The 15,048-nt window shown below is 35.7% G+C and overlaps 1 protein-coding gene and 1 pseudogene across 6 annotated transcripts in view; both read right to left on the reverse strand.

Moving 5' to 3' along the window:
• The window catches only part of SENP1 (SUMO specific peptidase 1), a 48,432-nt gene that overhangs the window by 25,501 nt on the left and 7,883 nt on the right, over nt 1-15,048 (reverse strand). For 4 of the 6 annotated variants that reach the window (XM_070494391.1, XM_014850043.3, XM_070494392.1 and 1 more), the window contains exons 5-6: nt 10,517-10,676; nt 6,035-6,206 (exon numbers count right to left, since the gene is read on the reverse strand). In XM_070494391.1, the coding sequence (XP_070350492.1) occupies nt 6,035-6,206; nt 10,517-10,676 (332 nt within the window). Of the gene's footprint in view, nt 1-6,034; nt 6,207-10,516; nt 10,677-14,960; nt 15,003-15,048 lie in introns of all 6 variants that reach the window. The other 2 variants (XM_044756363.2, XM_044756362.2) reach the window with 1 other exon arrangement.
• Nucleotides 1,971-2,773, reverse strand: LOC139041562 (serine/threonine/tyrosine-interacting protein pseudogene; annotated as a pseudogene).

Genomic DNA, 15,048 nt, shown 5'->3' on the forward strand with positions numbered 1-15,048 from the left:
CTAGTTGAGCATTTGGTGGAGAAATAGATCCAAGAGAAAAAACAAATTTGCAATGTTCTATAGGAAGAAAATAAACCCCATTATTTTATCCCTTGGATGTTAACATCATATTCAAGATGTTGGCAGTCCTCTTTTCTAGTGTTTGTGAAGAGACTGTTTACAGCATTGGGTGTACTTCAGTGAAAGCACAAAAATTACACTGGTTAGAAAGAGACAATTATCGGGTATAAATTAATACCAATAACCAAATCTATTGTTTTCGGCTATGCTACTGAAAAGGATATGAGTATTTGAGAAACAAATTTAAAAACTATAATGAAAACAAATCCTTCTTTATTAAAAGCTAAATTTGCTATTATGAAGATTCTTTAAGTAGACAGTCTAAAGAATAAAGCATCATTACAGATTATTAGATTGTAAGAAAGATCTTTGCCAACCAACTCCATCGTGATCCATAGATAGGAAATCTGTTATGTGGCACTTTAATGAGTGGAATTTTTGCATACCCCACACTGTAAATCTTGACTCCACTTTCCCACTACACCAAATAACCTAATCCACAATACAAGGGGGTTAACAATATGTTATTTTCAGAGGTGGTAAATATGAGGGAGGGAAGGGAAATCAGAAGAGGAATACCACCTGGGTCATGGAAGGTAACTCTTAATCAACCAATCATTTTAGTTCATTTCCACGGTTCCACCAAACTACATTTTAAAAAGCTTTGACTGTATCATCACATCATAGGGAGGAAAGTAAAGCAGATAAACTGGTGTAAGAGGTTAGTTTGCAAACCAAGGGAATGTGAAGAATTATCCCCATCACATAAAAACCTCAAAAGAAGACTGAGCACAAATAGAAAGAAAAGAGAAAGGATCTTTGTGGTAAAGACTTCAACCATAAAAAGTTAAAAACACTTCCCTCCTCCCTCACATTACATAGCGAAATGTTTTCTTAGAATAAATTTTTATACTTATACATAAAACATGAAGAACCATGATGCCATTAAGTGACTCAGCTAATGCAAATAACAAGAAATATAGATTAATTCGATGTAAAGAACTGATCTTTTAAAATCAATTTAACACAAAGCCCCCCACAAATTATTTTCCCCAATAAATATACCTTGAAAGAAAGCTTCCGTCTGAGCCCGGACAATCTCATAGTCATCAGACAACATAAAATAGACAGGAATAGATGTTCCATATTCCAAATAATTATCTGAGGTCTCTTCAAGCCTCATACTTTCAGTTTAAACTAATTTATGGTTTAAAAAAGAAATTACAGAAAAAAGGTTAAGAACTTTTCACTATTCTGCATGCTAATTTGAAGATCACCAGAATTTATCTTTTTTAAAAAAATGATACAAGGTGCTTTTCCTTTTTGGGTTTCATTAAAACAAAAAACACTGGGTATGTTATACTTTATCTGGAACCATCTCAGACAAATAAAAGACAGTCTAGGCAACTCTCAAAAGAACATACATAACACCTGGCTTTACCAAAGAAAATGCAAAGACATCAAGTCACTTGAAACTTTAAAAACAATCCTCTTTTGCAGCATTTGGTACTATAAAGTAAAGAAAACATCTTTCTCTGTACATTATTTATTAGATTGGTTTCTATTGAGTAAGCAAATTAGGAAATTAAGAGGAAAGGAAGCAATAATTGGATAATTTGTTTAAGTAAAGGAAGTTGGCTAATGTTACATTTTAAACCTAATAAAGGACCAAGGAAAGTTCTAAAACAGTGTAAGGGTTATAAAGGTGCTGAATTCTACTAAGAAAAAAATGGACAGATTCTTGTATTTAGATGTGTCTGTAAGAGGCGCCATCATAAAACTCAAGTGTAAAATTATAAAAATTTAAGAGAACATAAAATAAATTTTAGCAAACCAGTAAATCCTATTATAGATCACCCAAATAACTTCATAAATCCCCTAAACCTGATTTTGTTTAAAATAATAGCTTTATACTACATGAATAAATCTCAAGTATAAAAAGTACATGTTCTTATTGGAAAGTACAGCTCTTTAATGATGCCTTTGAATCATCCATCAGCCAAGTGGTGGTACAGCCACCACTTGTGTATTTCCAAATTCTTTTTCTTCACGTATTCTCTTCAAACCCCTGTTGTAAGACTGAACAGTGCAGTGGTGACATCATCATGTTAATTTTGTAGATGGCTTCATATTCCTGAAGGTGACGGACAAATCCAGCAGTAAGATTAACACATAACTTTCCTTCTTTAACATAAGCAACTGCATCTCCCTTGGAGATCCCAACATTTCCATGGAAAATAACTTTTCCTTTAGTTTGTAAGTGGCCATCAATAAATTCTTTAGTGCCAGGGAAAAAAGTATATTTTAATCTGGATTATCTGTAATATCCAAGACTAAATATTGAAATAATCTGTGGAAAGTTTAATAAAGTTTGGTCCAATAGTTCATCTTATTCATAGTATAGGGGTTATTCCATGTTTCTGTACTATGAGTGACTTGCTTTTCATAGCAGAATATGGACCTAAAAACAACTGAAGCAAAATTTCCTGCATCTCATTTCATAGCACAGGTTCAATCCTTTGCATCTTCTTAACATTGTAGAAGGAAGGGGAACTCCAGCTTCATGTCCTCCATTGCCCCAGCCTGTGGCCTGGAGGGTTGGTTGGAAGGATAAAATTACCAGGCCAGCCCAAGTCCTCAGGCTGGAAGTGGAAGCAGAAGGCAGAGGGGCTGAGTGGTCCAAAGGACAGGCTGGCTAGTGACTAAAACAGTGGGCTTACAACGAACAGTCTAAAGGATTTTGGTGATCCCAGCAGCAGCCACATGGGGCAGGGGAGGTCTGAGAGGCCTGAATCCAGCTGCCAAGCTGTTGCTGTCTCTTTCCCCACAAGTCTCTCTGTATCCATAGGCTGCCTAGGCTCCAGCAGAAGCACAATCCCCACAACTCCAGTAATTAAAAAAAAATTATGTATATAATGACTATTACATACATGGCACAAAAGGTACAGTGAAAAGTAAATATCCCTTTCATAACTTGCTCAGCTCTTATTACCAAAGACAACTGTTGCCAGTTTCTTGTCTATCCTTTGGCCTGCTAAATATGATTTACTGGTTCTGCCACCCTCTGCTTGAATATTTTAGATTCAATACAAACTTAAAAAGTGTACAGCATTTTTACTAACCATTTCACAAATAATCAAGTTTTGCCATCTAAGAGATCTTCATTACCAAATTATATAATTATTTGGCACATACTGCCATACAGTCATGTGCTGCACAATGACATTTCAGTCAACAATGAGCCGCATATACAATGGTGATCCTGTAACATTAAAGTGGAGCTAAAAATTCCCATCGTCTAGTGATGCTATACTATGGGAGCAATAAGAAGTCATGGATGACTCAGTTCCTCTTCCAAGACGCCCTTCCGAATTGCCATGCCAGAGAAATAGAGAAGTGCTGTTTGGAGGATAACATACCTTTCAAGATTTTGCTTATTGTTGATAATGCTTCTGGACATCTTCCTTTTATTGGTGACCTTCATCCCAATATCAAAGTGGTGTTTCTCCCTCCAAACACCACCTCCTGGATCCAACCAATGGATCAAGGAGATATAGCAGCTTTGAAGGCCTACTACCTGAGGAGGACCTTTGCCTAGGCTATTGCTGCAACTGAGGAAGACACTGATCCAATTCTGGGAGGATTCCAACATATATGACTGTACCAGGAACCCTGCTTGGGTTTGGGGTGATGTTATCAAGGAGTGTATGAATAGCATCCAGAAGAAGATACTCAAGAGGTTCATCAGTGACTTCAAAGGATTTGCCAAGGATGAGGAGGTGACAAAAATCAAGAAGGCTGTGGTTGAGAAGGCGAACAACCTTAACCTGGGTGTGGATGAGGATGACACTGAGGAGCTCCTATAGTTGGTTCCAGAGGAACTGACTAATGAGGAGTTGTAAGAACTGGAACAGGAATGAAGAAGCTGAAGAAGAGGCAAAGAAAAGGAAACTGCAGGAGAAGAAAAAGAAGAACTCCCAAGAAAATTCACAGTGAAGATTTTAGCAGATTTTGCAGACCTCAACAAGCTCCTTAAAAAATTTGAAAAAATGGACCTGAACACCAAAAGGTTTTCATTAATAGAGAGGAATGTTCCTCGTGCACTATCTGCTTACAAGCAAATCTAGGATGAAAAAAAGGAAAGAGACCAGGCAAACTACCAAGGACACATTTCTGAAAAGTGACACCTCCTCAAGAAGAGCCTCAGGCAGGTCTTCCAGGAGGTACTCCAGAAGATAGCATTGTTATCATAGGAGATGAGAGCTCCATGCATGTTACTGCCCTTGAAGACCGTCCAGGGAGACAAGATGTGGAGGTGGAAGACAGTGCTATTGATCATTCTGATCCTAGGGTAATGTGTGATTGTCTTAGTTTTTAACAGAAGTTGAAAACATAAACAAAGTTTAAAAATTTTAAAAATAGAAAAAAGCTTACAAAATAAGGATATAAAGAAAGAAAATATTTTTGTACAGCTGTACAATGTGTTTATGTTTTAAGCTAAGTGTTATTACAAGAGTCAAAAAGTCAAAAAAATTAAAAAGTTTATAGAGTAAAAAAGTTACAGTAAGCTAAGGGTAATTTATTATTGAAGAAAGAAAAATCTTTTTTTACAAATTTAATGTAGCCTAACTGTACAGTGTTTATAAAGTCTACAGTAATGTACAGTAATGTCGTAGGCCTTCATATTCACTCATGACTCACCCAGAGCAACTTTCAGTCCTGCAAGCTCCATTCATGGTAAGCGTCATATACAGGTACACCATTTTTTATCTTTTATACTGTATTTTTTACTGTACTTTTTCTATGTTTAGATATGTTTAGATACACAAATACTTACCATTGAGTTACAATTGCCTACAGTATTCAGTATAGTAACATGCTGTACAGGTTTATAGCCTAGGAGCAATAGGCTACACCATATAGCCTAGGCATAGAAGGCTATACCATCTAGGTTTGTGTAAGTACACTCTATGATGTTTGCACAATGACAAAAATCACCTAATAATGCATTTCTCAGACTGCATCCCTGTCATTAAGCGACACATGTCTGTGTTCTTAACTCCATGATTTGTAAGCTCCAATGGGCAGGAACCACATCACAGTGTTGTATTACAGAAAGCATACCAGGCTAGATTCCTTCAGAAGACCTGGGTTGCAGGCTTACCAGTTGTGTGACCTCTGACCTTTACTTTCCAAATCTGTAAAATGTGGATATCACCTCCTCTCTTACCTATTCCACAGGGTTAAAAGGATTCAAAACAATAATACGTGTGGAAAGCACGCTGGAAACTCTAATGCTATATAAATGTGAGGTTATTTTTATTCATTTGTATCTCCACAGCAACCAGTCCAAAGCTGACCAGATACATAATAAATACTTAATTGAACAGGTATAAGCACATTTCCTATTGCATAAATTATACGCTATATTATATTTACAGAATTGATTTTTTTCCTGTAGGTTTACTGAAGGAATATAACAACCCAAGTGTCAACAGAACATCCTTCTTTTGGGGAAAGTCTATGATCTCAAAGATCTTATTCATAATGAAAGGATATAAATTATCTGGCTTCTTAATTTTTCTTTTATACTGAGGAAAAACTGTCCTAGTAAGAGCAGGTATTTTATTAAATCCAGCAAAGTTAACATTTTCGCCACATGAAACAGGAGTTTAGGAAGGATCCAAAAAAGAGAGAGAGTTTGATGTATGAGAAGCCATTCAGACAATACCAAAGATTAAGTCTGCTGTCCAACAGGAATAGAAGATGGTATGAAAAACAATGAAGTCCTGCTAAAATATCTCTTTAATTTCTTTAGAACAGAAGATAGCACTCAAAACAAATAATTAAGAAAAAGTACAGAATAGATTAAGTAAATGGAATGGTTAATAAACATCTAAATCAGAGGGAACAAATGGCTGAATGTAGGGCAAGATTCTAACCTTTAGAAGCTTTTGTTAAAGGTTTTCCTTACCTCTTCCGCCGTACTAACATGTCGCCTCTGAGTTTTCTTGGGGCTCAAAAGGTTTCGACGACATGAACCACTCCAAGATGGACTTGGGACAGGCTTAATAGGAAAAGATTTTTCATATGCAGACACATGGCAGTGATGGTTTGACTTTCCCATAAAAGTGTTTGATAATCCACTAAAAAAATAAAAGAGTTTATAAGAAAAGTTAACAACAGTAAGAAAATCTAACCTAGTGATTATTTTCACTTTTAAGAAATAACAGGGGGCTGGCCCCGTGGCTGAGTGGTTAAGTTCACGTGCTCTGCTTTGGTGGCCCAGGGTATCGCCGGTTTGGATCCTGAGTGTGGACATGGCACTGCTCATCAAGCCATGCTGAGGTGGTGCCACACAGAGCACAATCAGAGGCACTTACAACTACAATATACAACTGTGTACTGTGGGGTTTGGGGAGAACAGTAAAAAAAGAAGAAGATGATCAGCAACAGATGTTAGCTCAGGTGCCAATATTTAAAATAAATAAATAAATAAATAAAAAGAAATAACAAAAACAAGAAATTAACAGGTAGAATGACAGATGTACCATTTGGAGGAAATATATAAGAGATGACACAAGGGTTGCTGAATCAGGTTCTGCCACTGAAGAGGTCTTAGATTGCTAAACTATATAATTATCAAACACCTAAAACTGTATTTATTAGCTTCACAATCTATAAGTTCCTTTGGTCAGGAACCACAGACCTGTGTAGTATGACAGAAAGCATATCAGATCAGACTGCTCCAGAAATTCTGGGTTCCAGGTAGGCTAGGATACACACACACTTTCTGTTTACTCCTCGCAGCCACCTCCAACAAGCCCTTTGGAGGGAATTATTTTAAAATTAAATAAGCAAAGATGAATAAAGCTGAAGTCTCTCAACTAAGTTTTTAAACTGATTTTAAAATTTTCTAAAAGACCAACAGAGGGCTCCCACCTTTCATTAAAAACAACCAGAAGGCTTTTTATTAGGCTGCATCATTCTCTGTGAATTCTCCTTCTAGCCTCAGTACTGATCTCCTCTGAAGAAGAATTTTGTTTTTGTTTCTTCATACCATTTGTGCCCCCAAATAATGGGAAAAATCGGCAGGAAAAATATTTTTGTGAACTCAAAATCCAGTCTTGTCTGTAAGGCTAGGTTAATAATTTAAAGCTTTTTCTATGCGCTCTTTTTCATCTGTCATCACCCAGCAAATCTGAGAGACTTGCTCTCAGCATAATGAATTTTCTTTCTTTTTTTCCCTGAGGATGCAGAACAGAGATACAAAGCTGACTAAGCTGAATTCAATGAAATCAACTCATCAAATCAGTACATGTGGTCTGGATCCAAATGAATCAGACTAAGTCTAAAGAAAATCAAAAAGCACATATACTCACTGTCTTTAACTCTTCAAACTCTAATGGTTTCTATGTGTGCTAGAGTGGGGAAAGAAGCAAGGACTCAATTTCAGGAAAGGTTTATTTTCTCAGGATGGGTGCATGCAGCTAGGAAAAGATGGTAAGGGCAGTATAATTTGTTTGATAAAAATATAATAAATTCCCCACGATGTCTTTTGTATTTATGCTTCCTAGGGTATGTGTGTGTGTTTTTAATGCAAAAGATCCTTTTTTCTAAAGAACAGTATGAAGGGGCCAGTCCAGTGGTACAGTGGTTAAACTCGCATGCTCCACTTTGGCAGCCAGGGATTTGCCTGTTTGGATCCTGGGTGTGGACCTATGCACTGTTTGTCCAGCCATGCTGTGGCAGGAGTCCCACATATAAAGTGGAGGAAGATGGGCATGTATGTTAGTTCAGGGCCACTCTTCCTCAGAAAAAAAGAGGAGGATTGGTGGTAGATGTTAGCTCAGGGCTAATCTTGCTCAAAAAAACCAGTATGAGGGCATTTTGCAATGCCAGAAAGCAAGGGTGCTACCAACAATTAATGAGGTTGGGTCAGACACAGACGTAAGCTTGAAGAAGCTCCTAGTGGCCAAAGTTGTGAGAATGCGAACATTAAAAGAACAATGATTGTAGTGGATTGAAACACACTGAATCCATAATTATACTAAAAAAAGAAGAGAAAAATTCATTTGAACCACATGGAGTGGCTATTAAAAGAAAAAAACTTACCCTGAAAATTGGTAGTGAAAAAGAAATATCTAATCCTATGTCCTGCCTTCCCAGTAGGAAATACATTTCGGGGTAATCAAATAGCCCCAGCTAATGAGGGGAAAAAGCTCACCTTTATAGCAGAGGACCAATTAATAAGCATAGAAGAAGTGATAAAACTAGAAAAATATTTCATGAACTCTAATAAAATTATCAGGTCAAAAGGGGTGTAAAGGTACAAACTTCCAGTTATAAAATAAAGTCATGGGGATGTAATGTACAGCATGGTGACTACAGTTAATAATACTATACTGGACATTTAAAAGTTGCTGAGAGAGTAGATCTTAAAAGTTCTTATCACAAGAAAAAAATTTTATATCCGTGTTTAGTGATAGATGCTAACTAGATTTACCACAGTGATCAATTCACAATATACACATATCAAATCATTATGTTGTATACCTGAAACTAACATAATGTTATATGTCAATTATACCGCAATTAAAAAAATTATTATGTGGTAAGGATTATCAATTGATACTAATAAGTTTTAGGCTGACCTGAAACTGTTCATTCATATAATGCCAAAGTAACATCATTTAGATTACATTCTAGAAACAAGGGCAAAAAAAATTTATCTGTACAATTAAGGACTAGACTGTCATCTTCCTAAGCCAGAGGCCAACCCAGTATCACTAATGATAGAAGATTAAGATATTATAGGTTTCCTAATGTGATGCAACACAACATCAGCTTTTATTCAAGTCAAAAATCTACTTCACAAAAAATATAGAGAATAAAACCATACTATAAGGAAGAAACCTGTCAAATCCAAAAGGTGGGAGATTATGAAGAAAAAAGTCATGTCATTAAAAAAAAGGGCTATTCTAGGTTGAAGAAAACTTAAGGGCAATAGCTACCAGATACAGTCCTAGATTGGATACTGATTTGGACAAATTAGCTGTAAAGGATACTTTTGGGTCAACTAGGAAAATTTAAATATAATTCAGTTAGTGTACATGATAAAATTTACTGAATGGAAAAGAGGAGATGATTGACTAAAAAAGTAGATTACAAATGAGTATGCACAGTATGAACTCATTTTTTTTTTTAAAAAGTGTGAAAATGCAGAGAGAAACATCTGGAAGGATATTTACTAAGATATTACAGAGGTGATCTCTCTGGCTGGTAGGAACATGATGTTTTTATTTTTTATTTTTTCTTATCTTCTAATTTTTTATCTTTGCTTATTTTCTAATTTTTTACAAAGCACATGTACTGTTTCTGTAATAATGTTTTTAAAAACTAACAGTATGACACCATTAAGTAAAAAAAGCAACTTGCCAAATGATGCATATAGAATATCTTTAATGAAGACAAAATAATATTACACATTTCATAGCATACATAGCATATATATCATGCTATCTGAGTAAGAAAGAGTGAAAGAGAAACAAGCAGAGGAAAAGGTCTGAAATGAAACACACCAGGGGTGGGGAATAAGATTGGAGGTAGTGGTGAAGAGATCTTGAGCTTTATCAGCAATGTTTTAATTTTTACAATGTGAATGTATTAATGAATTCTTGTATAATTTAAAAAAATATTAAGAAGTGGGGAAGACAATCCCTGGGAGTACTGACACACGATTCCAGAGTCCATGTGCTGATAATCATAACATAAAAGCCATCTTGTTGGTTTCAATCAACACCAGAAAGCTTAAACTTGCAGGAAATTAAGTCATCCCACATTCCTACAATCCGTCACCAGAGTAAAATTTTAGTCACAAATACTATTTTAAAAAACAAATATTTTACTAATATAAGAAAGTGCCTGAGGGAAAAGTTTCTAAGCCAAACTTCCTCTGACTAAACAATCAGCATAAGCTTGGTGAGGGAATAGCTAGGGCTTATGAACTTGGGCTAAATAGGATAAAGTTCTTCGTGACTTTACGTCTAGTTGACTAAGGCCATAAGGTGCAGAGCTGCTTTGGTTTAAGTTAGGTCTCTGCTCGTGAGAGCCTATAAAATGTGCTGGTTTCTTTGCTATTGAAGTTGCAGAAATTGACCGATTTTCACCTTAAAATTCATAATAGCCAGATTCATCCTGAAGGGTCCCAATATACTCATATCCATCAAGACTTCCTTCAATACTCTCTCCTCTAATGATAAGATTTGGCTGCCACCAAAATTCAGCACCAAGTAAATTAAAAGTTGAAAGTTTAAAATAGATTTGTCCCTAGTTCTATGGTTTAAAGTTCAAAAATGGTGTTCTTCTTATAAAATGCCAATGTAACAGCTATCTTATAGCCATCTTCTCTTAGTTCGAAGGAAGGGCTTGTGAACTAAGCAGCCAGAATACCTACCTTGAGGTCTTTCGGGTTTCGAGGTAAAGACTTCGACTGTTTCTTGATTTTTGTAAAGCTGAACTTGATGCTGGGGTGGAACTTCTCCACTGGCCGTTTGCACTCTGGCCAAAGGTTCTTAAGTCTCCTGAGCCAAGAAAACTGTCTGAGGAAGGGTTGTCTAAAAGAATAAAAGTTTGAATAAATTAAACAAATACCTATAGTGGTTCTCCATATGACTGCAGCCATGTCCAACATTGTATTCCAAAGTAATGTGGCATACCACCATGTCTCTCACGGAAGAAAGATCCCAGTCTCAACTGCCAGTAAGTCTGCAGTAAGGGAACTTCTATAAACTATAATTGATTCAGCCATACTAACCTGAAAATTGATGAAGGAGCTGAATCCTGCCACAGCCATGTGCCTTATCTGCATCAATGTGACTCCGTGGTGTCCACCAAAAGTCAACATTTTACCCCAACTATATCTTGCAAGCACTCCCAGGCCTGGGCCTGAAAGAAGGTAGGCCAGACCAGTAAGAAAGCAGGTGGAGGGCCAAGGAGAATTGTAATTCAAATGAACAACAGTTATTGCTTAATAAGCAGCTGGTGTCACTTTCTTGTTTTTAATTACCATGTGCACAACTCAGGGGCTCTTCTAAGAGCAGAGATAACCTAATTGCTGCTTATTCTGGCTGGCTTTTGGCAGGAATGACCCATCATATGCATCTGGTTCTGGTATGATAACCTTCAGTCACTTAATGCCATAATCATCAGACATATCAATACTCTGATGCTTGCTACTGCAATCAGACTAAGTGAGGATTATTTGTTTATTATTTGAATTTTCTGACTTGTGGCTTACAAGTGGGGATTATAAAAATCTCTTGAAGTTTCAGCTAGAAGTTGAATAATTTCTATACCCTCTTCACCCTTCAGCAGGACTGAATAATTTAAAATAGCACCTTGAAAATACGTCAATTGTTAGGCTATGGAACTCTGAGGAGCACCAGTAGAAAAATGAGAAAGGTAATTCTCTACTTCCTGAATTTTTATCTAATGATGACATCATTTTGAAGATCTTTTTTCAAAGCATATTACTATAGAACTTTGCACAATATCATATATTTATATTATTTAAAATATTTAATGCAGCTTTTGATACTCTATCCAAAAAGTAAGGCACCCGACAAAAATATAAGTTTTGTGTTTTTTTTTTTTTAGTTGATCAGGTTTATCAGGATTTAGAGTAAATAAGAGAAAAAAAGAAGTAGTCAGGGTGGTATTAGTACCAGTTGATTCACAGTAGATGAACCTCATCTACTAATTAAATTAAAATTTATTGTCAAAATGAATAATCTTTTTCCTTTGCAATCAATATCTATGCTTAGCATCTATTACTTTTACTTTAAGGATAGAGATATGAGGCTAGTGAAAATGAGTCTCATTAAAGGACCATAAAATTATCTTTTAAATGCAAAGTAATAACAGTAGAAATCTTTGTCTCTCACACTCTTTTTGCCAGAATTTGATTAGGGAATGATATAACCAGAGATGTCTACTCAAACTTGAGGAGTAAGTCTACCAAAAATGCAAACTACCCTGACAAGTGTGAAATTTGAGAGCAAAGATAAGCCAGAGTAGCATCCTCAATGGCATTTGACACAGGTTTCAGCTTTAAAATGCAAGGGAAAAGCACAGAATCAGGCAGTCTGTTTAACCAGAATAAGGTGATTCCATTCCCACTCAATGAAATCACTGACTAGTCCTCTATTGCTGACACGATCAAGCAAAGCCAGATAGGGACCAAAGGGGGCTGCAGACATTCTTTTTTTAGTGATGGTTTAAACTGGTATTCTGCCATCATTAAGAAATCAGATTGCAAATGCCACAAATAAGATTACTTATTATGTGCACATACACACAAAACTATAAGGAAATATACCAAAAATTTAATTTTGGTTGTGTTCCAATGATAGACTGATGGGTATTTTTCTTCTTTTCTCTACAAATTTTCTACAAGGACACGAAATACTTTTATGGACACAATGAAATAAACTTGATATTTTTAAAAAAGTGTGTCAGGCAATCACTTACTATGAAAGTAACCATCAGTCGTTCCTGTTAACTTTTGGATTTACTTAGTTATTGTAAACAGCAGAATGCTTTAAATCATCTTACCTTCCGAATGCCAGTTTGGCAACCTAATTTAACATATTTTCTAAAGAAAAGACATTGATAATGATTCTAAGCATGAGCAAAATAATTTCTTTTCATCTTAACTTATTTTTCTTTGTTTAGGATTTAAAAAGTTTTAGTTTGCTTTTCAATTGCGCTCTTAATAAAATCAAGAGTTCTTGAAGTCAGACTAGCACTAAGTTGTTAAAGTAGAAGTCTCGCATTTTTCTAAATTCTAAAATTTCTTTTTAAAAAGTCAATGTTTTTAATAGTCTAATCTTGAGTGGATTAAGAAGCAGATTTTTAAAAAGCTTGCTATAGAGAGGCAGATTCAGTAAAGCAGTAAATGGGAAGCTCCAGACCCTAAATTCTAAGGTTTGGGCCTTTCCTATATTTGCTTTCATCTTGGTGGAGAAGAGGACAGCAAGGTGAGAGAGGAGACAAATACCAATACAGTCAGAATGAGAAGACTAAGGCAGGTAAACTGGGGACCCACGTCTAGCCCAATCAAGAGGAAAGGCTAGGGGTGACTGACCACAGACATCAACGTGGGCATTATCAAAAAAGAATAGATCCAAAAGAGATACCAGAGATCAAATTCTGCAGGACTTGCAACGAACTGGAATGGGTGTGGCAAAGGAAGAAAGTTAAAGTACACAGTAAAAACTAGATTTGAATTAAAGGTTTTACTATAAGAAAAAAGTTTATAGACCCTTGGCATTCACAGATTTAAAATTCTGACTGTTATGGAGCAACCTTGGAGGTCTGTGACATGTAAGTTTGCTTGGTCAGGGACTAGATGAAATTTGGTAGAGGCACAAATCTGAATCCTCTGCTTCAGGCTATAATTTAGAGAACGGATCTAACAGCTCAGCAGCCCTATCATGATACGGCTTTATTAGTCACTGCTGTTACTTCTATTCATCATCATGTATACAGTAACTGTTATAAAGTAATTTTTTTTCTTTTCCTAAAAAAATGGCCTTCAAGTGAGAGATAAACCTTCAGTGTAAGATTTTGATATGGGGATCAATTTGTGGTATGAGGACAAATGTAGGAAAAATGTAACTCAAGAATCATGTAACTGAGTAGAAAGCCAAGAAACTGGTTAAATATCATCACAGTCAAGATCATGAGGATTTGAGATGATCTCAGATACATCCTTAGTGAATATCAAGGGTCTACTGAAATTTAAAAGAAAACAGCTATATACATGCAAATGTCTTTAAGTCATGTCAGTTATGACAGCTGAACATGGTGAGGTGAGGGGACTTAAACCAAGGGAAATAATGAAGCAAATGAAGGCACAGGCCCAGTATCCTAAATCACGGCCCCTTTGGCCCAGTCATGTTTGTGAATTAAAAAGTTCTGGAATTTTAGAAAGATAACCTGGTATACACTACTATATAATGCTTCCAAGTATAATCCGAAGCAGCACCCTGTAATCAAACATATTGATATATCTACAATGAAATGTATACTCATACTTACAAAGATAAAAAAATAAAACACAAAACGTAAATAGCTTCATGTCAGTTTACATAGGTCTTTGCTAAGAAATGAATTCAGGTCAGCTCAGGTTTTGATGCCAAATGAATCGTGAAAAAATTTTTGGTTTTCAGAGCTTTTGGGATTTTGAATTGCACGTAAAGCATTGTGAATGTGCATATCAATTCCATGGATTATTAGAAATTAACAGAAAAAGGTAAATATGAAGACTAATGTAAACAGATGGAAAAATAAAAACAAAAACATTGGGCTGAAAAAAGATTATATGTTTCGAATCATACAATGTATACCATGCAAGTACACACAGATAAAAATCAGAAAAGGCCACAGAGTTAAGTAAGAGTAGAGTTATAGTCAGGAGATTTTGAGTGAAATTTTTTATATATAATTGCTTATTATTAAGCATTTATTATAAACTAAAAGTAAATATTCTGGCCAATGGTAAATCAACATATGAAATTATAAGCAAACACAGCCTGAGTTCAAATGAAAAAATTAAGGATCTTATTTCATTATCCACTCAACTACCTTCCCCTACGATTAACCATGAGCTATCAAATCAGATTTCAGGCTCTCTGCTCATCAGAAAGGCCTTTTCAATAATAACGATGGCAGAGTTACTTTCTGAGCAAATTGACTGATTTTTCTATACAAATTTGCACATATCAGGTGGAGACCATTTCCCATCCCAGAAGAGGAAACCCAGTGCCCAGGGTAAAGTACCACCCACCTAAATGACATTTGAATATAATATAAATCTAAAAGAGCATCATACTAACGTCTTTTTAGGGGAGGAGATCTCATCTTGCTGACAAAGAATCCTGAGGAAGCCAAATAACAACAATAATTATTATTTGCATTTCATAT

Source organism: Equus asinus, chromosome 22, assembly GCF_041296235.1.
Source record: "Equus asinus isolate D_3611 breed Donkey chromosome 22, EquAss-T2T_v2, whole genome shotgun sequence".
Lineage (NCBI taxonomy): Eukaryota > Metazoa > Chordata > Mammalia > Perissodactyla > Equidae > Equus > Equus asinus.